This window comes from Sturnira hondurensis, unplaced genomic scaffold, assembly GCF_014824575.4.
Source record: "Sturnira hondurensis isolate 20B ecotype Veracruz unplaced genomic scaffold, ASM1482457v3 Scaffold0004136, whole genome shotgun sequence".
NCBI classification, from domain to species: domain Eukaryota; kingdom Metazoa; phylum Chordata; class Mammalia; order Chiroptera; family Phyllostomidae; genus Sturnira; species Sturnira hondurensis.
In genome coordinates, this window is record NW_028076767.1 from 52,142,358 (window position 1) to 52,168,466 (window position 26,109).

The 26,109-nt window shown below is 35.1% G+C and overlaps 1 protein-coding gene across 7 annotated transcripts in view; it reads right to left on the reverse strand.

Annotated features, from left to right (window-relative positions):
- Positions 1 to 26,109, reverse strand: part of SLC4A10 (solute carrier family 4 member 10) — a 262,715-nt gene that overhangs the window by 108,727 nt on the left and 127,879 nt on the right. For all 7 annotated transcript variants that reach the window (XM_037044586.1, XM_037044585.1, XM_037044584.1 and 4 more), the window contains exons 4-5: positions 22,492 to 22,630; positions 8,856 to 9,016 (exon numbers count right to left, since the gene is read on the reverse strand). In XM_037044586.1, coding sequence (XP_036900481.1) covers positions 8,856 to 9,016; positions 22,492 to 22,630 — 300 coding nt within the window. The remainder of the gene's footprint in view (positions 1 to 8,855; positions 9,017 to 22,491; positions 22,631 to 26,109) is intronic.

Consider the following 26,109-nt stretch of genomic DNA (forward strand, 5'->3'; position numbering starts at 1 on the left):
GTCACAGTTTTTCAGAGATAGGTCTTTATTTGAAAGCGTTACACAAGAGAAAGCAAATGAGAAAAAAACACTCATCTACTCATTAGTCAAACAGAAATACACAGCAAACTCCTCTGAGCTGTAACTGTATCAAACAGTACCTTAATGAACTGGAAAAGCTAGTCATCTTGCTTAAGAATATAAGTTATACTGAGGTGATGTTTAAGTTCTAAACGGAGTCTTATTCACTAATCACTTACATTGTTCTCTTCACCCCCATAATATAGATTAGTATTAACCTTGAAAAGTAGGAAAGGATAATGAACCATAATGGCTTTGGGCCCAGAGTCAAGTCCTACCATCTCAGCAGCTATGATGCCTAAATAATACAGCCTAGCCTGCCAAAGCACAATTCCAGGATCTGGATGATAAGAGGAGCAAGAAGAAAAGGGATAAATAGGTCGTGCTCTTTTAGCACTAAGCTGGTTCGGGGAAAACTAGCAGCATTTGTGGAAAAAGGCCTAAGGAAAATGAAATATTACTTTATATCTTAAACAGGCAAATATTTATTTTTGACTCAAAGTATGTATTTTTTATTTTTTATTTTTTTACATACAATATTTTCACCCATTCCTCTAACCAACCTTCCCTCTGGCAACTGTCAGTCTGTTTTCTGTATCTGTGAGTCCATTTCTGTTTTGTTTAGTCATTTATATTGTTCTTTAGATTCCATATATAAATGAAATCATATGATACTTCCCTTTCTCTGACTGACTTATTACACTCAGTATAATACCCTTTGGGTGCAATCAAGTGATTATTTTATTATGATCAATCCATTTAACTACTGAATGAAAACCTCTAGAGACTATGGTCTTTTACAGATTCTGTATAAATCTCTGAATTCTTTAAAAATTATTATATAAATGCTTTGTCCTAAAAAGCCATTGTCATAACAATGCTGGGGGGGAGTGGGAAACAGGATGGACTCAAATTCTACAGTCTGGTTGACAGCACTACCAGGAACACACACACTAAAATTGCATTCTACAAGAACACTGATTTTCCAGGCCAAGTACTGGATATTATAAGCATATTGAAAAATGTATGACTGTTCCCATACTCCTAAATTTGTGTATTACATTAAGTATAGAAAACTGTGGATTTTTCTTCAAAAAAAATTTTAGTCGATAGAAGTTATTTTAACGAGTTGAGAGGAATAACTGATAACCTTTCCATGTTACTAACTTTGGTTTAGTTTTAGTTTCTTACTCTCACTGACAAGATTAGGTTAAAGTAACTACTACAGAAAGAATATTTTCATTATTCATCTTTACAGCACTGTATTTTAAAGAGATGAACATAGACCATAAAATTGCCTGTGATTTATAACATTTCATTAAGAATAATTTTTAACATAACTGATTTCCTTATCAGACTAATTTAGGGTAAGAAAATATATTTGAGAATTTTGGATTTAAAAGAGTTAAGTAATATGTTGAACAAAGAAGTTTACATTTATTCTGAGTTCTTTGAAACATTGGGAAATAGACATTTTTAAATTAACTTTATCCAAAAGAAAATCCCACTTTAATTATAAAAGAAATTCTTGACAGCCCTGCCAGATATAAATGGGATTTTCTCCTGCTAAGTCTATAAAACCTCTTTAAAGAATTATCTAAGAGTCTATTAAAAACATATCAGAATATTGATATAAAAATCCTTCATCATCCTAAAATAATTTCTGGATCCTACTCCTCTGCTAGAAAATACCTAAAAAACATTAATGCTGCTGAGGCTGGCATTTGCAAAGTACTTGGGTTTAGAGCCCTTAAAGGTAAACTACTATATCTAGCTTTTAGAAAACCAGAATGGGTGACTAATATGTTAGTAACTGCCTAACGTATTGAAAAATATGATAAATAAGACTTAAAAAGACAATTTTAGGTCTTATTGTTATCGCCAAGGGCATAAATTGTCATAAAGTAAAATAAAACCAAATTTATCATTATAGGTTAATAAAATATTGACAATTCTCCTTTTTTCCCCCATTATTCCCCTCCCCACTCCCCTCTGGTTACTGTCAGTTTGTTCTTTATTTCACTGTCTCTGGTTCTATTTTGCTCACTTGTTTGTTTTGTTGATGAGGCTCCACTTACAGTGAGATCACTTGGTATTTGTCTTTTACCGCCTGGCTTATTTTCACTTAGCATAATAGTCTCCGAATCCATCCATGCAGTACCAAGGTAGGGGCTCCTTTCTTCTGGCTGGGTAGTATTCCACTGTGTACATGTATCACAGTTTCTTGATCCACTCATTTACTGATGGGCACTTAGGTTGCTTCCAGCACTTGGCTATTGTGCATTGTGCTGCTATGAACATTGGGGTGCATAGGTACTTCTGAACTGGTGTTTCAAGGTTCTTAGGGTATAATCCCAGCAGTGGAATTGCCAGGTCAAAAGGCACTTCCATCTTTAGTTTTTTGAGGCGATCCCATACCTATTTGCCACAGTGGCTATATCAGTCATCATTACCATCAACAATGTAGCAGGGTTTGCTTTTCTCCAAAACCTTGCCAGCACTTATTGTTTGTTGATTTGTGTGTGATGGCCATTCTGACCAGTATGAAGAGGTATCCCACTGTGGTTTTAAATAGGGGCAGGATTGAGGGTGGGAGGTAGGGTGGGTGGGGTGGGGAAAAGTGGTGGTGGTAAAATGGAGACAACTGTACTTGGAGAACGACAAAAAAAGAAATAAAATGAATATAAATTTTAAAAATTTTATTCCCATCTCTGCAAGTGGCCTCAGTGATATATCACTTAAAATATTACATAATTATCACAAAGTGAAAAATAGCAGCAAGTAAACAATAAGAAAATAATTATAAGCTATAGGGAGAGATGTTTAAATGAGATTTTATTGAGGGTAGAAATAAGTATCTTTGAATTAAATAAGTCAAGTCAAAATCACTCAAAGAGGGAAAGTCTGTTTTTATTAATAATTGAAAAGGAATCTAAGGATGTAACAGTCGACACAAGTATTTTCAATAATATTTTTCTATGTGGCATTAGCTCTAAACTAACATCTTATGAATGACATTTTACAGACTAATCTACATTGAAAATGGGGCATTCAAGTTGGACTACTTTGGAGACAGAAAAACACAAACTAATTAGAAGAGCAGAAAGAAAAGTAAAAAGCTATTTGGGATATTGGGACTTTCACTGAACTACTTCCATTTGTAAGGATGGACTTAGAAACTATAACTTCCTTTTAAAAGCTAGATTTAACACAGCTAACAGCCTTGAATTGAGTTTGAGGAAGGGGCAGAGTCAAACAAAGGAAGTGTCAATTTAGACAATAACACTGAATTAAGGTAATAGAATAAATAAACAAGAGAGTTTTAGTCAAATTAATGGGAGATTTCCTGGTAGAAATAAATTTCTAAAGACAGCACTAGAAATTATATGTTTTAAAAAACATATAGCCTGGTAAAATTATGAGGCTAATTTAGCCAGACTGAGAAATTTTACAGCTTCATTATATGTAGTCAACCCAACATTTATTTGGATTAATCAATTTTCAAAGGTAATGCTATCACCAACAGAAGAAGCAGAAATAAACTCCTTACTTTGGGCATAACCTATAAACTTCTAAATTTCAGTATCTTTAGGCATAAAATAAGGATAACAATAATAATACTAAGCCCCAAGTTTGTTTTGTGTATCAAAAAGACAGTGTAAAATTACTAAAAAGAGTTTCCTAAACTGCAAAACACTTTGAAAACTCGAGTTATTTCACCCCCAATTAAAATATTCCAATGTTTATTAGAGAACTTCGGGGAAGGTAGGTACAAAATGGGGACATAGATAGACCCTGATCTCACCTCCACTCACCAACATACCTAATATACATCTACATGTAGAAGAACAGTTCCTTCTAAAGAACTAGGGCTAATTGAACAGTTTCTGCACAGCAAATAATAGAGGAACCACATTGAGAAGAATAGGAGACACAGAGACACGGTAACAGTATGGACTCCACCCACAACACAACGACCTTTAATAACAAGAAATATCACCTATTGTTCCCTGGAGACTTGCTTGGCTTGGGGTACAGTGAGGACACAGTAGGTAAAAGGCACCTAGACTATACATGAAGGAAATCCACTTATTAACACAAGAGTGTCTACCAAATAGGTGAAGAACAGCTAGAAGTCTCTATAGGATATAAAGCAAATACTAATAGACAAAGAGGAAGAAATTGACAACATTACATCAATAATGGGGGACTTTATTACTCCACTTACATCAATGAATGGATCATTCACACAGAAAATCAATAAGGAAACATTGAGCCTAAAGGAAATATTAGCAGATATGGACTTGATATAGATAAAACATTTGATTAAAAAACTACAGAACACACATCTGTTCAAGTGCACATGTAATATTCTTCACAATATATCACATACTAGACCACTAAACAATAAATTCAAGAAGACTGAAATCATATTAAGCCTCTTTTCTAAACACAACCATAAGAAACTAGGAATCAATTCAAAGAAGAAAACTAGGGGAAAAACCCACAAACACATGGAGATTAAATAACATACTGCTAAACAGCCAATGTGTAGTAAAGAAATCAAACAGAAAGCAAAATAACCCTTCAGACAAATGGAAGCAAAGCTTTCCAAATCTATGGGATGCAGCAAAAGGGGTGCTAACAGTAAAGTTCATAACCATACCTGCCTGCCTCCAGAAACAAGAAAAATCACAAATACACAATTTAACTTTACACCTAAAGGAACTAGAAAAAGAAGGAAAAAAACAAAATCTACTTAGTAGAATAAAGGAGATAATAAAGATCAGAATGAAAATAAATGAAGTAGAGATAAAAAATAAAAAAGATCAATAAAACTAAAAGCTGGTTGTTTGAAAAGATAAAATTAATGAAACTTTAGGTAGGGTTATCAAGAAAAAAAGGCCCAAATAAATAAAATTAGAAATAAAACAGAAGTTACAAATAAGACCAAAGAAATACAAAGAAAAATAAGAAACTACTACAATTATATGCCAACAAATAAAAAACCTAAGAAAAATGGTTAAATTACAAGACATACACAACCTTCCAAGCCTGGACCATGAAGAAATGAAAAATCTGAAAACACCAATTACAAGTATAAAATTAAATCACCAATTTTAAAATTGCCAAACAACAAAAATCCATAAATATTGTCAAATGGCATCACAGGTGAATTCTACCAAACATATAAAGAAAAGTTAATACCATCTTCTCAAATTATTCCAAAAAATTGAAGAGCAAAGCTTATTTTCACACTTATTTTATGAGGCCAGCACTAACCGATATCAAAATTAAAGACACCACAAAAAAAAATTAAAAACCAAGTATCTCTGATGAACATGGATATAAAAATCCTCAATCCTTGCAAAATATTAGCAAGCCAAATTCAACAATACTTAAAAGGATCATATACCATAATCAGGTGGGATTTATTCTAGGGACACAAGGGTGGTCCAACATGTTCGAATTGATCAATGTGGTACACCAAATTAACAAAATAAAGGATAAAAAACATCATTTCAATAGATACAGAAAAATCACATAACAAAATTCAACATCTATTTATGATAAAAAATGATCAACAAACTGGGTATAGAAATAATGTACCTCAATATAATAAATATATTACCACGGCTCCTACAGCTAATATTATATTCAATGGTGAAAAGCTGAAAGCATTTCCTCTAAGATCAGGAACAAGAAAAGGATGCCCTTTTATTTGGTGTAGTATTGAAAGACCTAGCCACAGTAATTAAGCAAGGGAAAAAATATAATGAAATACACCCAAGTTAGAATGGAAGAAGTAAATTGTCACTATTTACAGATGACATGGTAATGTATGTAGAAAACGCTAAACACTCTACCAGAAATTATTAGAAATAGTAAATGAATTCAGTAAAGTCACAGGATACAAAATTAATATACAGATATAGGTTATATTTCTACACACTAATAATGAGCTATCAGAAAGAGAAATTAAGAAACCTGTCCCATTTAAAATTTACAATTGCATCAAAAAATAAAATAACTAGGGCTAAATTAAACCAAGGAAGTAAAAGGACCTATATTTTGAAAACTATAACACATTGATGAGAGAAATTGAAAACAACACAAATAAATGAAAAGGTACACTGTGACTATGGAAGAATTAATACTGTTAAAATGTTCAAACTAACCAAAACAACCTTCCCTACAGATTCAAAGCAATTACCATCAAAATAATGATGGCATTTTTCATAGAACTAAAACAAAGAATTCTAAAATTAAAAAGACAACAAACGACCTGGAAGAGTCACAGCAATCTTGAGAAAAACAAACCCGAGGTACTGTGCTTCCTTATGCGAAACTATACTATAAAGCTATAGTAATCAAAATAATATGGTACTGGCATTAAAAACAGACACATATATCAATAGAATAAAATTGAGAGCCAGAAATAAACCCACATATATATGGTCAATTAATCTATGATAAAGGGACAAGAATATACAATGGGAAAAACAGTTTCTTTAATAAACTGTGTTGGGAACCTAAACAGCTACATGCAAAAGAACGAAACTGGACGACTACCTTACACCACATACAAAAATATATTAAAACTAGATGAAAGACCTGAATATATGACCTGAAACCATAAACCTCCTAGAAGAAAACATAGGGAATAAGCCCTCTGACATCAGCCTTGGCACTAATTTTGGCTCAGTCTCCTTAGGCAAAGGTATTGTAAGTCAAGTGGGATTACATTAAATTGAAATGCTTTTACACCAAAAATGAAATCAACAAAATGAAAATAAAACCTATTGAATGGGAAAAATTCTTGCAAATATACATCTCATAAGAGCATACTATCTAATGAAATACACAATTTAATATAAAAACTCAATTAAAACTGGGCAGAGGATTTGAATTACTATTGTTAAAATGTCTACGGTGCACACCTGAAACTAAAAAGATAAGTTGACTTGGGGCAGTGAATACACAAAACAGTGTACAGATGATGTATTGTGGAACTGTGCACTTGAAACCTGTGTAATTCTGTTAACCAGAGTCACCTAAATAAATTCAATTAAAAAGAAAAAAAATTACTGGATATAAATAAGACCCCATAAAAGCTAAGAAATTGAGCTGGACAGCTACTATTCCACAGAAAGTTTGCTAATTTCTAATTTAACCATTTTCAGCCTTGATGTAGTATGATCCATTACTGAATTTTGTGTTTTTCTAAAAAATAATATACTCTATTTAACTTTATACAGTCTTTTAGGTTCTGCTTACATATTTTAAAGTGTAATAACCACTTCATAGGTGTTATATGAAACTTAAAGAAAGGCTGACCTTTCTTGTTTTATTTTTGCTGAATATGATAATTCAAGATATCTTTCTATATGTAGTTTTCACATGTATTATAGTGTATGCATTCCTATCAGCACCAGAAACCAAATAAAAAATTTTAAATTAATCAAATCGCTATTACAATTTAGACAACCCCTGGAAGCCTACTCTTGCTACAGACCGCAGTTGCAGTGTAATGAAAGGAACACAGGGCTGAAGTCAGGGTGCCTAGCTGGAGCCTGGGCCATCAATGTTTCAGAACTTCTACTTTCTCATGAAAAATGGGAATGACACTTCATGAGGCTATTCTGAAGGTTAAATTAAATATCTTATTTTTCCAATACAATAGCCTCTTACTTTTGTGACTAAAAACAATTTATTTGTTTTCTTTTTTTCCATCTCTACAATATAATTATGATATCGAACTCTCTCTTAAATCTTTCCACTTCACAAAAAAATTCCACATACACATGGAACTGCTTTTATTTCTCCTCCAAAGTAGGATTTTTTTTAAAAAATTGTCTGAATCCTTGCTTTGCTTTTATTTTAAAAATCTCCATTAATAATTCAGTTATACTCTTTCAAAGCTCATTTTTGTTTTTTTGTATTATTTTGTTTTTACTAAATGTTTTTTGTTTTTCAGACCAGAAGAACATTCTTTCTTTACCTCTACTTCTAGAGTAACATTAAGATGCTTCCTAAATATCAGTACTTATGTTATACAGCCATTAAAGGCTTCTAATACAATCATTCTCCTCAGGGGCTAGTCATAGTATTAAGTTACAAACTAATCTCAACTGCATCACCTAGTGTACTCTGTAATTTATAAATGATCATTCCTTTCTGTTCTTTTCTAAACTAACTTTTTTTCCAATTTACTAAGTGAAATGTTTTCATATCACTATTTCATGCATTTTTTAAAATTCCTATTCATTGATTTTAGAGAGAGAAGGGGGGGGGAAGAGAGTAACAGAGAGATAGACATCAACTTGTTGTTCTACCTATGTACACAGTCACTGGTAGAGTCCTGCATGTGCCCTGCTGGGATGCAACCTGCAACCTTGGCGTATCGGAACAACTCTCTAACTTACCTGGCCGGGGCCTGTTTCATGTACTTTAATATTGAAAAAATTCAATCTCTAACTTTATTATTTTTTCCTTAAATTTTCTAATGGTGACATTCTAATTAAATACAATAGTGGAAAACAACAAGTACTAAATGGAAGTCAGAACACCTAAATTCTTGTTCCAGACTTGCTATTGGACCAGTTAAACCATATTTTTCTGGGATTCAACTTGTTTTATCTTAAGTAAAGGGGTAAGAAAAATGATTTTTACAGTTTTATATGCTGATCATGAGAATTTTCCAAAGGTCACACATGTATAAAATTATAAGGAAAAGGTAATAAAAATTAGCTATAGCCATAGAGTGTTATAAGCTAAGGGGGAAATGGATATACCTGCAATTTCTTCTAAAGTGTTGGCATGCATGTCCAGCAACACGGTTCCATTCAGAATACAGCTTCTCAACTCAAACAAGCTGTGCAATGATAGAGTTGCCACATATGGTTTGCTCCACCTCTCTCCTCCGTCTTCCACGTCTTCTTCAAACTTCAACCACCTGTACAAATAAACATTATCAGAACACTGAATATCATGTTGTAGATCAATGATGCTTTATGCCAATAATAAAAAGTACACATATAAAGATGTTCACATTGTTTCTTCACATTGGTAACAATGGCCATTATTAACAAATCAATAAATAACAACTGCTGGTGAGATTGTGGAGAAAAGCGCACTATTGGTGGGAATGCAGACTGGGGCAGCCACTGTGGAAAACAGTATGGAGTTTCCTCAGAAAACTAAAAATGAAACTGATTTTGATCCAGCAATACCACTGCTGGGATTATACCCTAACAACCCTGAAACACCAATTCAAAAGAACCTATGCACCCCTATGTTCATAGCAACATTTTTTTACAATAGCCAAGTCCTGGAAACAGCCTTAGTGCACATCAATAAATGAGTGGATCAAAAAACAATGGTTCATTTACACAATGGAATACTATGCAGCAGAAAGAAAGGAACTCCTACCCTTCAAAACACTGTGGCTGGAACTGGAGAGTATTATGCTAAGTGAAATAAGCCAGGCAATGAAAGACAAATACCATATGATCTCACTTATAAGTATAACCTAATCACAAAACAAACAAATGAGCAAAATAGAATCAGAGACATGGAAATACAGAACAAACTGACAGTGACCAGAAAAAAGGGCAGGAGTTAACAGGGGAAATAAAGGGACGGTGCAAGTCAAGGAACATGAATAGAAGACTCATGGTCACAGACAGGGGGTCAAGATTGACTATGGGATGGGGGGCAGGGCAGGAGAAAGCAAAGAGAAAAATGTGGGGCAACTGTAACTTCTTAACAACAATAAGAAACTGGAAAGCATTATGCTGAGTGAAATAAGCCAGGCGGTGAAAGACAAATACCATATGATCTCACTGTTAACAGGAACCTAAACAACAAAACAAATAAGCAAGCAAAATATAATCAAAGACAATGAAATAGAGAACAGGCTGACAGGTACCAGAGGGGAGAGGGGAGGGAATTTCAGGGGAAAGGGGGAAGAATTTACAAGAACTAGTACAAAGGACACATGGATAGCAACTAAGGGGGTGGCAATGGGAGGGAGGTGGTGAGCACTGTGGGGGTGGGCTGGGATGGTAGTAAAAGACAGAAAACTGTACTTGAACAATAATTAAAATTAAAAAATTTAAAAAAGAAACTAATAAATAACACCCCCAAAAGCAAGCAAAAATAAATACATAAAGCAGACCTTTAATTTCATTTAAAAATGCAAATCCAAAAGGTATTCTTTTCTTTAGAATAATTTCCTTCAAATTGGGCACTTGGCCTTCTGGGAAGGAAACGTGAAATCTCTCGGAGTTCTGAGCAGTTTGGTAGTTCTGCTGACCAAATATACCTTACCTTTGTGAATGAATGGTTTGATATAGCCACAGGTTTCATGATTATTACAGGAGGAAGGGGAAGATCATCTCCATGAAAAGAAACCCGCAGGTTATAAATATCAAGTTACTAAATGTTTCAGGATTCAGTACTTCATGCAAGTTTCAGAATAATGCCAAAAGCTTTAAGTTATTTAAATACTTTTAAAGACTACAATAAAATTTGTATATAGACACAAATACATAATAAGTATAGCTATTTTCTGTTTTTTTTTCATTGGATTTTATACTTCAAAGATAGAAATTAACAGGTCTGGGAACACACCAAATCCTGTTTCAAGATCTGTAGTCATTGAATATTCTGCTGGTTGCAAAATGTCTGATTGCCAGTAATGACCTAAAGTGCTGCAATTTATTCCAGTTTTCAAATAAACTCAGATGACATTTGTTTGATTAGCAAACCAAAGCAAACAATAGTCTCATGTCATGAATGAGAAGTAATGGACAATGAAAAAAATCAAGATTATAGGTTAACTGAATGACATTTTCTAAGGGGAGGGGCAGATTTAAACTATGAGAATTTTTCACTTCCTTTAGTTTGTCTGGATCTGTTTTCATCCATGATTAACACATTGGAAACTCTTTGTACTAAACAACAGCTCTTTGAGAATTAAGTTGATGATAATCTCTATAATACTCATATTAAAAATCTACAAAATAAAACTCTTCTGCAAATTACAAATAGAGGGGTTTTTTTCAACCAATTTTTTAATTGTCGTTCAAGTACAATTTTCTGTCTTTTACTCCAATCCCAGCCCACCCCCACAGTGCTCTCCACCTCCCTCCCATTTCCACCCCCCTTAGTTGTTGTCCATATGTCCTTTATACTAGTTCTTGTAAATCCTTCCCTTTTCCCCTGAAATTCTCTCCCCTCTCCCTTCTGGTCACTGTCCGCCTGTTCTCTATTTCAGTGTCTTTGGTTATATTTTGCTTGCTTGTTTGTTTTGTTGTTTAGCTTCCTGTTAAAGGTGAAATCATATGGTGTTTGTCTTTCAACACCTGGCTTATTTCACTCAGCATAATGTTTTCCATTTCCATCCATGCTGTTGCAAAGGGTAGGAGCTCCTTCTTCCTTTCTGCTGCATAAAATTTCATTGTGTGTATGTACCATAGTTTTTTGATCCATTCATTTACTGATGGGCACCTAGGTTGCTTCCAACTCTTGGCTATTGTAAATTGTGCTGCTATGAACATTGGGGTGCATAGGTTCTTTTGGATTGGTGTTTTAGGGTTCTTAGGATATAATCCTAGCAGTGGAATTGCTGGGTCAAAAGGCATATTAATTTCTAGTTTTCTGAGAAAATTCCATACTGTTTTCCATAATGGTTGTACCAGTCTGCAATCCCACCACCAGTGAACTAGGGTCCCCTTTTTCCACAACCTCTCCAACACTTGTTTGCTGCTTTGTTTATGATGGTCATTCTGACAGGTGTAAAGTGGTATCTCACTGTGGTTTTAAATTGCATCTCTCTGATAGCTAGTGATATTGAGCATCTTTTCAGATGTTTTCCACAGACACTAACTCTTTATTCTATTCTCACTAATTCAGTGATCTTTCTAAAGAATCTTTATTCCCTCATTCTATTTATATAGTAAGTAAAGGAGTTACTATATCATTCAAAATTATAGCCTCAGGGGAAGACATGGAATCTCAAGAGAAAACATCCTGTTTTGGGTACAGCTGGGGATAGGATGGGGGTTAGAGTGGGATGTGGTTAGTGTGGGCCTGGGAATCACATATGTAATCCTGAAGTGCCTATTTTAACAGGAAAGGGGAAATAAAATATAACCAAATGTAGAGTTTATAGACATTAGATGTTTTTCATCCATATTATCTTCACACCTCACATTACACTGAAAAATCTTGATAACTTGAAGCTTTGCTATTTTTGAATATCAAATGCCTTCACAAGATCAATAAAACAATTTTTAGGTAATAATCCTTTCTATACTATCACATATGTATCAGAGGCGTAACCGCTATGCCCTGCTTTGCCTCTTTGGAGCTCATTTGTGGAAAGCACTTTTAAAGGGCAACCACAGTGAGTCAAGCATGTTGTTTCCACAATTGCACAGCTGTGGCATCTCTGAGCAGGTTTCTATTAATAACACCATGCTATTTATAAGCAGAACATTCTAATTGTGTTGATTTAGTTAGGCCTTGTCATATGGCTTCTTTTAGGGTTTTTAAAAGTGAACAGCTGGTTTTCACAAACATTTATTAAATAATTATGATTTAAAAATGAGCTTTAAAATCTAAAACTTTGCTCAAGTTTTACTTGGCAACACAGTGGGCATAAATTATTCAAGATGTGATAGATGACAGGTGCAATGTTCTGATAAAATGTCCTTTTTGCTTCTACTACGGTAGAAAATTATTAATCCCTGTGGAATACTAATCAAAAGAGTAGACTGCTTCAAATGGTTATGCTAATGATTATTAGAATAAGTTGCATTTGAAAAATCAGGTAGAATAATGAATTAACTAAAATTAGCCTTTTAATGAATTAGGGCCACCAGAACAAAATTACTTCTGCCACTTTAAAACCTACATTTCTGCCCTGGCTGGTGTAGCTCAGTGGATTGAGCGCGGGCCTGCGAACCACACAATCATGATTCGATTCCCAGTCAGGGCACATGCCTGGGTTGCAGGCCAGTTCCCAGCAGGGGTTTCACGAGAGGCAACCATACATTGATACTTCTCTCCTTCTCTCCTTCCCTTCCCCTCTAAAGGTAGATAAATAAATAAAAGAAGCTCACCTTCTAAAAAAAAAACCCTACATTTCTAAGTCTTCAGCAAATATGTTCAGTTCTTTCTTTTATATTTCCTATATCGGTCTCAGCCAAAATTCATCTCCCCTCCCCTTCAACGTCTGTTATTATTTGCTTGCTCATCAATGTCTCCCTGAGCCTCATGTATAAGGTTCCAGAAGCATGACTAAGAACACAGGGTCTATCTGATAATATTCAAGAATACTAATAATTAACTGGATCATTGCTTTTGTTCTTTTTGTTTTGTTTTTTTTAAGATTTTATTTATTTATCTTTAGAGGAGAAGGAAAGGAGAGAGGGAGAGAGACATCAATGTATAGTTGCTTCTCATGTGTCCCCTGCTGGGAACTGGCCTACAACTCAGGCATGTGCCCTGACTGGGAATCGAACGGCGATAGTCTGGTTCGCAGGCCCATAAATTTTTTATTTAAAAAGGGAATTCACACTAAATAACACTCCACCAATTTAACATATTAAAATAAGCTAGTAAAGAGAATAATGATTTTACATAAAATGGGTAAATAAGAGAAGCAATTAGTTCATAGAAATAAAATAAAAACATGAAAAGATGTTCAATCCCACTAATAATTAACACATTCAAATTAAAACAATGAGATTTATTTTCCATCTATAAAAATAAAGTTTGATGATTTAGTGTGACAAGGATTTGTGGGAAATAAGCACTTTCAATGTTAATTAAAGTATAAATTACTAAAAATTTAAAAAGCAATTTTTAAATATCTACCAAGGTAAAAAAAAAAAGTGCTCTCTGGTACATTTCCACTTTTAAAAATCCACCCTACATAAATACCTACAAAATAATGCCAAATATGCCTGTAAATAATCATTACAGCAATGACCATAGTAAAAGAATAAAACAACCTAAGTCACTATCAAGCCTGGCTAAATAGTTTATCCATATAACCAAATGTAACAGTCATTAAAAGATGTAAATCTGTATTGATAACATGGGAAATGGTCCAAATATATTATTAAGTGATGCTATGAATGTTTGGGGTTGTTTTGCTCATTAATTTATTTCATTTATTAGATTCTTCTTGTAAATAAGATCATACGTTATTTGTCTTTCACTAACTGTATAATTACATTTTCCAATCCTATTTTAAGTAAAGTCATCACCTGATAAAGTTTGGTGATTTTGAAGTGTTTTCTTTTTAAATCGAATTTTATATTATTACTATTTTTTTACATTTTATTGTTTATGCTACTACAATTGTCCCTTCTTCTCCCCCCACCTCGTGGGCCCCCCATCTTTCCATAATCAGTCCCCATACTGTTGTCCATGTCCATGGGTCTTTGTTACAAGTTCTCTGACTAATCCCTTCATCCTCTTTCATTCAGTCCTTATCTTCCTCCTTCCCTCTTAAAGTTCTTAGTCTATTCCATGATTCTGTACCTCTGGTTCTATTTTGCTCCCTAACTTATTTTGTTCATTACATTCAACTTATCAGTGAGATCATTTGGCATTTGTCTTTCACTGACTGGCTTATTTCACTTATATGATAGTCTCCAGTTCCATCCAAGCTATTGCAAAGGTTACAAACTCCTTCTTTCTTTCTGCTGCATAGTATCCCATTGTGTAAATTTACCACTGTTTTTTAATCTACTCATATACTGATGGGACTTAGGCTGTGTCCAAAACTTGGCTATTGTAAATAGCACTGCTATGAACACAGGGGTGCATAAATTCTTTTGAATTGGTGTTTCAGGATTCTTAGGGTATAGTCCCACTGGGTCAAAGGGCAGTTCCATTTTTAGTTTTCTGAGAAAACGCCATAGTGTTTTCCACAGTGGCTGCCCCAGTCTGCATTCCCACCAACAGTGCACTAGGGTTCCCTTTTCACCACATCCCCTCAACACCTGTTGTTTGTTGACCTATTAATGATAGCCATTCTGCCGGTGTGAAGTGGTAGTTCACTGTGGTTTTAATTCACATCTCTTTGTGGCTAGTGGTACTGAGAATCCTTTCATATGCTTAAGGGCCCTCTGTATGTGCTCCTTGGAAAAGTGTCTGTTCAAGTCTTTTGCCCATTTTTAATTGGATTGTTTGTCTTCCTGGTGTTGAGTTGTATGAGTTCTTTATATATTTTGGAGATTGAATGCTTGTGTGATGTACTGTTGGCAAATACATTGTCCCATAAAGTCAGTTCCCTTTTCATTTTATGATGTTTTCTTTAGCCATGCAGAAGCTTTTTAGTTTGATGTAGTCCCATTTGTTATTTTTTTCCTTTGTTTTCCTTGCCCTAGAAAATATATTGGCAAAAATATTGCTACATGAGATATCCAAAATTTTACTGCCTATTTTTTCCACTAGGATTTTTATGGTATCACAGTTTATATTTAACCCTTTTATCCATCTTGAGTACATTCTGGTGTGTGGTATAAGTTGGTGGTCTAGTTTCATTATTTTGCATGTACCAGTCCAGTTCTCCCAACACCATTTATTAAAAACACTGTTTTTATTCCATTGTATGTTTGTGTCCCCTCTATCGAATATTAATTGACCATAAAAACTTGGTTTATTTGGGGGCTCTCTATTCTGTTCCATTGACCTATGTGTCTGCTCTTATGCCAGTACCAGACTATTTTGATTACAGTGGCCTTGTAGTAAAGTTTGATATTATGTATTGTGATTCCTCCACCTTTGTTCTTCTTTCTCAAGATTGCTGAAGGTATTCAGAGTCTTTTTTGGTTCCATATAGATTTTTGGAGTCTTTGTTCTAGATATGTGAAATATACCATTGGTATTTTAATAGGGATTGCCTTGAATCTATAGATTGCTTTGGGTAGTATGGCCATTCTTAAGATGTTAATCCTTCCATTCCATGAACACAGTATATGCTTTCATTTATTTGTAAATTACTGGTCCCTTTCTTCAGTGTTCTATAGTTTTCTGAATATGGATCTTTTACCTTCTTGGTTAAATTTATTCCTAGGTACTTTATTTTTTGTTGTTGTTGTTGCTAGAGTAAATGGGATTTTTTCTTAGTTTCTCTTTCTGATAGTTCATTTTTGGTGTACAAAAATTCCATCAATTTCTGACTGTTAACTTTGTATTCCTTACTTTGCCAAATTGGTTGAGTAGTTTTTTGGTAGAGCCATAGGGTTTTCTCTGTATGCTACCATGTCATCTGTGAATAATGACAGTTTTACTTCCTCCTTTTAAATTTGGATGCTTTTTATTTTTTCTTCTTGTCTGATTGCTCTAAGGTTGAACAAGAGTGGAGAAAGTGAACACCCTTGTCTTGCTCCTGATCTTAAGAAGAGATCAGAAATGCTTTTAGTTTTTGCACTTTGAATATGATGTTTTCATATGTGGCCTTTATTATGTTGAGGTGCGCCCCTTCTATTCCCACTTTGCTGAGTTTTTTAATTGTAAATGGGAGCTGGATTTTATCAAATGCTTTTTCTGCATCTATTGATATGCTCATGTGATTTTTGTCTTTCATTTTCTTTATATGATATATCACATCTGTTGATTTGCGAATATTGTACTATCCTTGCATCCCTGGGATAAATCCTACTTGATCATGGTGTCTGATCTTTTTAATGTATTGCTGGATCTGGTTTGCTAATATTCTGTTAAGGATTTTAGTGTCTATATTCATAAGAAATATTGGCCTGCAATTTTCTTTAATTGCTGTGTCTTTACCTGGTTTAGGGATTAGGATAATACTGGCCTCGTAACAAGAGTTTGGGAATTTTCCCTCTTCTTGAACTTTTGGAACAGTTTTAGAAAGACAGGTGTTAATTCTTCTTTGATTGTTTGGTAAAATTCACCTGTGAAGTCATCAGGTCCAGGTCTTTTGTGTGCCAGGAATTTTTTGATTAATTTTTGCTAGGTGTCATCAGTCTATTCAGGCTTTCTGCTTATTCTTGATTCAGATTTGGAAGAATTGCATGCTTCTAGAAATGTATCTATTTCACCTGTTTGTCCAATTTCTTGGTATACAGTTGTTCACAGTGATTTCTTACACTTCTTTGTGTTTCTGTGATATCAGTTGTTACACCTCTTTCATTTATTTTTAGTGTCCTTGCTCTTTTTTTCTTGATGAATCTGGTTAAAAGTTTGTTTATCTTTTCAGAGAACCAGATCCTGGATTAACTGGTCCTTTTAATTTTTTTCTTTTAGTCTCTATGTCATTTCATTCCACTCTAATGTTGATTATTTTCTTCTTTTTGCTCCCTCTGGGCTTTGTTTGTTGTTACCAAATTTCTTTTAAGTGCTGATTTATGTTGTTATTTGAAATTTATCTGTCTTCTTTAGGTAGGCCAGTAATGCTATGAACTTCTTTCTCAGGATTGCTTTGCTGTGCCCCATAGATTTTAGGTTGTTGTTTCCTCATTTTCATTTGTTTCCAGATACTTTTTTATTTCTACCTTGATCTCATTGTTAACCCATTCACTATTTAAAAACATGTTGTTCAGCCTCCATGTATTTGAATGTTTTTGAGGTTCTTTTTCTTGAGGTTTGTTTCTAGTTTCAAGCACTTGTGATGTGAGAAGATGCTTGATATGATCTCAGTTTCCTTGAATTTGTTGAGGCTGGTTTTGTGCCCTACCATGTTCCATGTGCATTTGAGAAGAATGTATATTTTGCTTCTTTGGGGTGAAATGTTCTTTAATATCAATTAAGTTCATTTCATCTAAAATGTTACTTAATGCCATAATATCCCTATTGATTTTTTGTTTAGAAGATCTATCCATTGTTGACATTGTGCTGTTAAAAATCCTCTATAATGACTGTATTGCTCTCAATTTCTTTCTTAAGATCCTTCAAAATTTTCTTTATATGGCATTTAGCTGCTCCTATATTGGGTGCATATATATTTAGAAGGGTTATATCCTCTCATTGATTACTCCCTTAAGTATTATGTAGTGACCTTTTTTTGTTTGTTGTTATGGCCTTTGTTTTTAAGTCTATTTTGTCTGAAATAAGTATTGTTACTCCAGGTTTTTTTCATGTCCATTGTCATGGAATATTCTTTTTCATCCCTTCACTTTCAGCCTATGTAGATCTTTTTTTGTGAGGTGGGTCTCTTGTAGACAGCATATAAGCAGGTGATAATTTTTATCCATTCAGTTACTCTTAGTCTTTTTATTGGAGTATTTAATCCATTTACATTTAAGGTTATTATAGATAGGTACTTATGCATAGCCATTTTTCCCCTTTGTACTTCTGTTCCTCTCTCTCACCTACCCCCTCTATTTCTCTTTCTACTTAGAGCAGTCCCTTTGGCGTCTCTTGCAGCTCTGATTTGGGAGAGATATACTTTTTTAGCATTTTTTTAAAATCTGGGGAGCTCTTTATATTTCCTTCCATTTTAAATGACAGCCTTGCTGCATAGAGTAGTCTTGGTTGTAGGTCCTTGCTTGTCATTACTTGGAATATTTCATGCCAGTCCCTTCCGTATTATTGTTTTTCTGTTGAGAAATCAGCTGATAGCCTTATTGGAGCTCCACTGTATGTTACTAGCTGTTTCTCTCTTGCTGCTTTTACAATTCTCTCTTTGTCTTCAAATTTTGCCATTTTAATGGTGATGTGTCTTGAAATAGGCCTCTTTGGGTTCATCTTCATTGAAAACTTCTGTGCTTCCTGAACTTGTATGACTCTTCACCAACTTAGGGAAGTTTTCTGTCATTATTTTTTCAAACAGGTTTTTAACCCTTGTTCCCCTTTTTCTCCTTCTGCTATCCCTATGATGTAAATACTGTTATATTTTGTGTTGCCCTGATGCTTCCTTAAACTATCTTCATTGTTTTTAAAGCTTTTTCTTTTCATTTTGTTGATCTGACTGGGTGTTTTTTCCTACCTTGTCTTATAACTCACTGCTTTAATCCTCTGCTTCATCTAGCTGGCTTTAAATTCCTTCTAGTATATTCTTCATTTCTACCTGGTTCTCATTCATAGTTTCTATGTCCTTTTTCATACTGATATAGTTCCCACTAAGTTTCTTGTGGTTCTAACTAAGCTCTTTGAGCATTCTTATAACCATTACTTTGAACTCTTTGTCTCAAAAATTGCTTGCCTCAATTTCATTTAGTTCTTTTTCTGGAAATTCCTCCTTTTCTTTCATCTGGGGGGTTGTTTCTTTGTCTTCCTATTTGAGTGTCTCTTTGTGTTTGTTTATAAATATTAGATTGATCTGCTTTGATTCCCTCTCTTGTGGAGTAGCCTTATGCAGTAGAAATCCTGTGAGTCCCAGTGGTGCAGACTCCCTGATCTCCTGCTCTGAATGCTCTAGGAATATCCTTTGTGTGAGTTATGTAGACTCTTCTCTTTTATTTGGGTCCTGATTGTTATTGGCTCATTCATTGGTGGTAACTTCCCCTCTAGCTGGCTAACTAAGGCACAGGAAGAGAAAAGTTAACAAAAATAATAAAAGGAAAGAAGGTAACAGTAGAGAGTAAAAGAAGAGGTGAGAGTAAAATAAGAGGTATAAAAAATAGAACACCAAAGATAGAAGAAAAAGGAAAAAGTAGATAAAAAATAATGAAAAGGGTACAAAAAAGAAAAATTGTGAAAATGATGAAAAAAACAAAGTGAATTTGTCTCAGCAGAGTTTGGTTTTTGCCTTCTGATTTCTCCCTTTGGATGCAGCTCTAACATCTGAGTCTGGTGTATGCCAATGTCAGGTGCTGCCCACATCTTGCTCTAGGCAGCCTTATTGAACCTATAATCAATCCATAGCTTATGGCTGATTCCTCCAGGCTTTGCTGTTCCCAGGATTGACAAAGCTGCTCTACAAAGCTGGCTTTTATCAGCATTGGGTCTAGGAGTGTGTCAGCAAATGTCCCATGTCACCGCAGGATCCACCTCTGCCTTTCTCTGTCTGTTAGCCTGTTGTCAGTCTTAGGCTAGTTGCAGACCCAACTATTTCTGAGAAGGCTTCTGACGGAACCAGTGGGCTGTGATTCCTGGATCTCCTGTGGCAGGTGCCTTTCAAACTTCAGGGAAGATAGTGGGTATGTTCCCTCTTCCTGAGCTACTAGTCTGTCTGGGATTTTTTTCCCCTGTACTTGTCAGGGCAGGGCCCTAGTAGGCCTTATGAGCCCAGTTTTGGGGTCTGTCAGATGCTGTAGGGTGTTTCTATGGCTCTCCCATGAGAGGGAAGTGCCAGTCTGTTTCCCAGGAAAGTGAATGGGTTGGCTGCATACTTCAGGCAGTCTCTTTACCCCCTGAGTCTGTTTATGTTGCTGTCTTCTTAGCAGGGGTTAAGATGCAGGATCAGAGAAAAGAAATAAATAAATAAAAACAGATGAACAAACAAAAAAACACCAAGACAAAGCCAAACTGAAAGCAGAACAAAAAAAGTGCAAGGAGGAGCAAAGAGGATTCCAGAGGGTAGTGGAATGGAATCCCACAGGACCAGGTACGTTATTTTCCCCTGGAAGGGCTAGCTTTCCTCAAGAAAGATGGCTCCTGTGGAGCCCGTGTATATCTCGCCCTGAAAAATTCCACAGCCACTCTCTCAAGTCTCTCCCCAATGCTTCCCACTCTAGATTTTCCTCCAGTGCCTCCAGTTGAACTGCCTTCTCTTCACTGGGGCCCAAGGAGAGTAGCTGTGAGCAAAACCCCTTGCTTTGCCCATTTAGGAAAAAAACAAAGATGGCAGGATGGTCTCCAGTAGTTTTTGTCTCTCCACAGCAGAGAAAGGCTCTGTGGCCTTTCACCACTGGTTTTGCTGCATGCTGGGCTGCTCTCAGCACTGCTTCTCTGTGTTTGGGAAGCCAGTCTGTGGTCCTGGCTTCTCTGCTCTCATGGGGAGGCTCTTACAATTATGCTGCCTCCTCAGCTGGCCATCTGTGCAAAGTAGGCTGGCCACTCTAAGATGTTCCAGCCTTTTACCAGTCTGTGGGTGGTTTTTTGGCCATCTCTGGTTAACTCTCTATTTCAGGTAGCCTTTAGTTGGACTTGGGTAATTGTTCTTTTCTTCAATTTAATTTCAGTCTGGTTCTAGGACAAGGTATATGATCTATCTTCCTACTCTGCCACCATCTTAGAGGGCCCCTAAGAAATTATTTGCTTTTCACCCTAGTGTTTTAAATCCTTGCTACTCAAAATGTAGCCCTCAACCTCAAAATATTGGTGTGACACCACCTGGAAGATTGTTAAACTCTGACACTGTGACTGAGGCCTACTAAATCTACATTTCAACAAAACTACATGTGATTGGTATTCACATTAAAATTTTAGAAGCAGAGAGTGACAGTCCTAGGTATACCCACAATTCCTTGGGCATGTCTGTATCACAGAATGTACTATAGACCATTTACAACTTTGTTTATTTTTCTAAATCCCCAAATTAGTCTGAGGTTATTAAAGGCAAGTTCTAAGATTTTGTTGTTATTGTTCTATATCTATTACACGTGGCACAAAATAAATTACTTCAAAATATTAATAAATGAGTAAGAATAAATAAAAAACAAGTGCAAAACTTACTTTGTTACTTTTTATAGTAATTCAACTATATAGCAATACAGAAATATTAATTACAAATGCCAGAAAAAGTAATCTTTAGAAAGTAATTTTGAAAAACCACAGTATTTGAGTGTATACATAGCCTAGAAACACATTAAAAATATATTTTGCCCTGGCTGGTGTAGCTCAGTGGATTGAATGCAGGCCTTCGAACCAAAGGATAGTGGTTCAATTCCCAGTCAGGACAGATGCCTGGGTTGCAGGCCAGTTCCCAGCAGGGGATGCATGAGAGGTAACCACACATTAATATTTCTCCCCCTCTCTCCTTCCCTTATCCTCTAAAGATAAATAAATAAAATATTATGTATATACATACACACACACACACACACACACACACACACATATATATGTAAAATCCCCATCAAATTATACATAAATCCAGGACTATACCTAAATCTTCTTATAATGTTTATCCTTTCTTTTAAAAAGCCCCCCACTGAAATTATCATATAATATCACTAGTTTGTGCACAAGCCAGCAATCAAAAAGAAAGAAAGAAATTACTTTCAGATTTTTGTTGTTTTCCTGATGACACACAAATGATGCTACTGTTCATCTCTAAGACTGCAGCACAGCTGGCTCTGCATCACTATCTACTATCATTACTGCCTTCAGAGTTTGTTCTGACTCGTATCCCATTCTAGGGTATGACCAGGCCAGCTGAGCAATTTCAGAAATTAGCAGCACTCATGGATGTTTGCCAAATCATGGCAGTAGAAAAGCATTTTTCTAATAGCATGAAAACTCTTTAGTATATATTTACCCTTCAACAACAATCCTCACCTGGCTGTTTCTCGCCACTCAGCATCCTCACCTTCACGCCAGCAAATCTCATCCAGCTCTGTGAAGAGGTCATGAGGGATGTGCTCCTCATCATCATCTTCAGTTCCGAGAATAAACTGTACCCGTTGTGAAGGGGTATCTATGGAAAAACAGAGACGTGAATACGCGTGACCAAGACTTCATGCTCCAAATGTCCTGGCCACCTCCTTCATCACCATTCCTATGCCCCTACCCCTACTACTACACTCATCTAAAGTAAACCTGGGAGGTAAAACTAAATTTAGCATTATATTAAGCCTAGCAAAATTTCAGAGAATAAAATAGTAAATAATGTTTAGATATTATCAAAAATAAAATCAAACGTCAATGTCACTTTGGATTATTTATAACATTCATGTAAACTACTTCCATTTCTCTCTCACACATATCTCTCATCATATGATATATATTTTTAAATATCCCAAAGAGTAGACTATGATAAAATTCACTTATACTAAAACTATGCTGAATATAATTTACCAAAAAAACTCCCTTTTGATGTTTCTTTGCAGTCTCTTCTTTGCACCCAAGTCTCTCCCTAATCCCTAGCAACGACTGATCTGGTCTCTACTTCTTATAGCTTTTCCTTTTTCAAAATGTCATATAAATGGAAAAATATGACACATAACCTTTTGTGATTATCATTATTCACTTTGTTCCAAGTGAATAATGATATTCATCATTACATTATCACATGTAATGTTTTGAAGTTTTGAAATTTACCTGTGTCACTGAGTGTATCAGTTTCATTGTTTCTACTGCTGAGGAATAGTCCATTGTAGAAACATACAGTTTGCCTATCCATCCACTTGTTGGAGGATATTTAGGTTGTTTCCAGTTTGGGACAATTATAAATGGAACTATTGTAAATATTCTTCTATGGGGTTTTCAGTTAAACAGAAGTCTTTGTATTTCTAGGGTAAGTACATAGGAATGGGATTGTTAGGTTCTTTCTTTTTTTCCTTCTTTGCTCAATCGCTCCACCCCCATCCTCACCCCACCCCCAAACTGTCAGCCTGCTCTCCATCTGTGAGTCTGTCTTTATCTTGCTCATTAGTTCAGTTTGTATAAATAAATGTTTGTGGTAGGACCCTACCCCTACTTAACTCATTAACCTTATTTTCTGCCACTCTATTCCCTATTCTGTTCCCAGTATATTAGCCATCTTTCAGATTTTTAAAAATATCATGCTTTTTCCCACTTTCAGGTCGCTGCGTATACCATCTCCTCTTCTATATATTGTTCAGTTCCACTTCAATGTAATAAACACTTGAGCAAGACTACCTAACCAGCCTTGCAAAACACATATGCAAACACACATATAAGAAAATTCATATGCAAGCAATTAAATCAGGTATGTTATCCTAATTCACAGCACTCAATACTTCTCTTTGTCACACTTATTTCAATTATAATTTAAAATTTCTTGTGAAATCATAACAATATATAGTAAATAGAACATCTGTCCATCTTCCAGAATTAGTCTTTTGGAAGGACGTAGGGCTAAGTCCCAAGAGAGGAAACTCTGCATGCAAAATTATTTTTCCTGTTATAAAGCATTTTACAAATGTTATTGATAATAATTAATGCTGATGCTAGTGGGATGGTTATAATGATAATACAGGCCTCTCAAAATAGAGATGTTTAGTATTTGACACCCACAACTCTATACGATAATGGAGACAAAGAGCACTGACGGCAGCTCCTCTCTGAGAAATCTTGGGAAACAGCTGGACATGTTAGTATGAATATACCTGGCCTTATAAAAAGATGAGCAAAGAGAAAAAACTGGGAGTCTAGAAACATTACAAGTCAATGGAAAGTCAAAATATCTAGATGTTCCAAAGAAAGATCATACCTCTGAAAAATATCTACATCAGGATCAAAATAAAATGTCCATAATTTGTGGGGATGCCCACTAGACTATGAAAACATAGACTCTACCAAGAAGAAAAACAAACATGAATTAGGAAAGAACAGATAAAAATGTAAAGAAAATAAAATGAGATAAGAACAAAATTAAGGAAACTAACAATGCAAGAGCAAAATCAATATCCCTAATAAAAGTAGTAAAATGCAGAACTGATGTTGTAGATAATAAAATTAATAATATAGAGAGAGTGATATTAAGCTACAAAGGAAAATGATAAAAAGCAGATATCATAAATCCAGTATGCAGATAATTAATTCACAAATAAGAGACCAAAGTAAATGGAACAGAATTAGATAAAAGAGAAAAATGTTTTCTATGTGGAAAAAGTATCTGTGTAAACAGATTGAAAAGGCTTTTTAATATACCCACCATTAGGCCTATCTTAGCAAGTTTTCTTAAATAAAAGGACACAGAAAAATGTCTATAAGCACTGAAGTACCAAAGAGAAACTGCAAAAATAAAAAGACAAAGACTACAGACTTCTCAACACTTAGCAAAAACAGTTATTGGATAAAGCAATATCTATATGGCATCACAAGTAAAATTGTTACCCCAGACTTCACATGCCACTAAATTACTTCATATCTGAATACAGATGAATGGGGGAATGTGGGTTTGAGGGAGGTTGGGAACTGTTTAAAATAGAGGAGACTCTCTCCTGCTTGCAGGATGATGAGAATAATCCAGTTGACAGGGAGAGGTCATTTACGCTATAAATTATGTAAATTTCCAGGTGGGAGAGAACAGGAAACAAACAATTAAAAAGAAAACTCTCTTCTTGCATTAAAAGGGAGAAAGGATAGCTGCAGCTATAAACATATAGGGCTGTATATTTAATAGAAGGGAAGTTGCGTGAGTTCTTTCTGGTGACATATTTTCCTTCTGAGGTACAAAGCATCTACTAAGTGATGGTGAAAAGGGGCATGTCGGAGAATGGTAAAAAAGGTTGAAAACATTTTTTTTTTCAAAGCTCAAGGAAATGCAATAGAATTGGGAAGAGGCATTGAAGCTCCACTTAGATCATGAATTTAAATGATTACAACCCGCCCTGTTGCATGCCTGTGTCCCACAGAGCATGCCTACTTGGGGGGCAGGGAGAAAGCAGAGACATGGAGGAAACTCAACCTTAACATCCATTTTTTCAAACAGGGGGTGAAGATGAATAACACTATAACAGGGGACTAAAGATTTTTAGAATACTAGCAAAAGTATTACTAAAATTACAAGCTACAAAATCACAGTAGGATAAGAAAATGAATAAAGAATATCACATGGATAGAAAGAAGGTGAAGAGATCAAGTAGTTGCACAAGCAAATAAGAAGAGAAGCAGCACTCAGAGAGCAGGGTGAGGCATTAGTGAACTGAGAGGTGGAGTAATTAGGGATGGGTAAGTGAGCTGGGTGCTGTGAAGAGGGTCACAGGAGATGGGAAGGTCAAGGACTAAAAGCTTGGTTCTTGCTTACATCATGTACACAGGCTCCCATGGCTCTGAGAAATTGTTAATGATGGCCATATCACTGTATGTAGATATTCTGTACCTACTTTCAAAGGAAGAACATTCAAAATAGAAAGTTTGCATACTAAAATGAAATTTGGGTAGATTAGCAATAGTGTAAGTGGGAACTTTGTAAAGCATTTCCCTCTG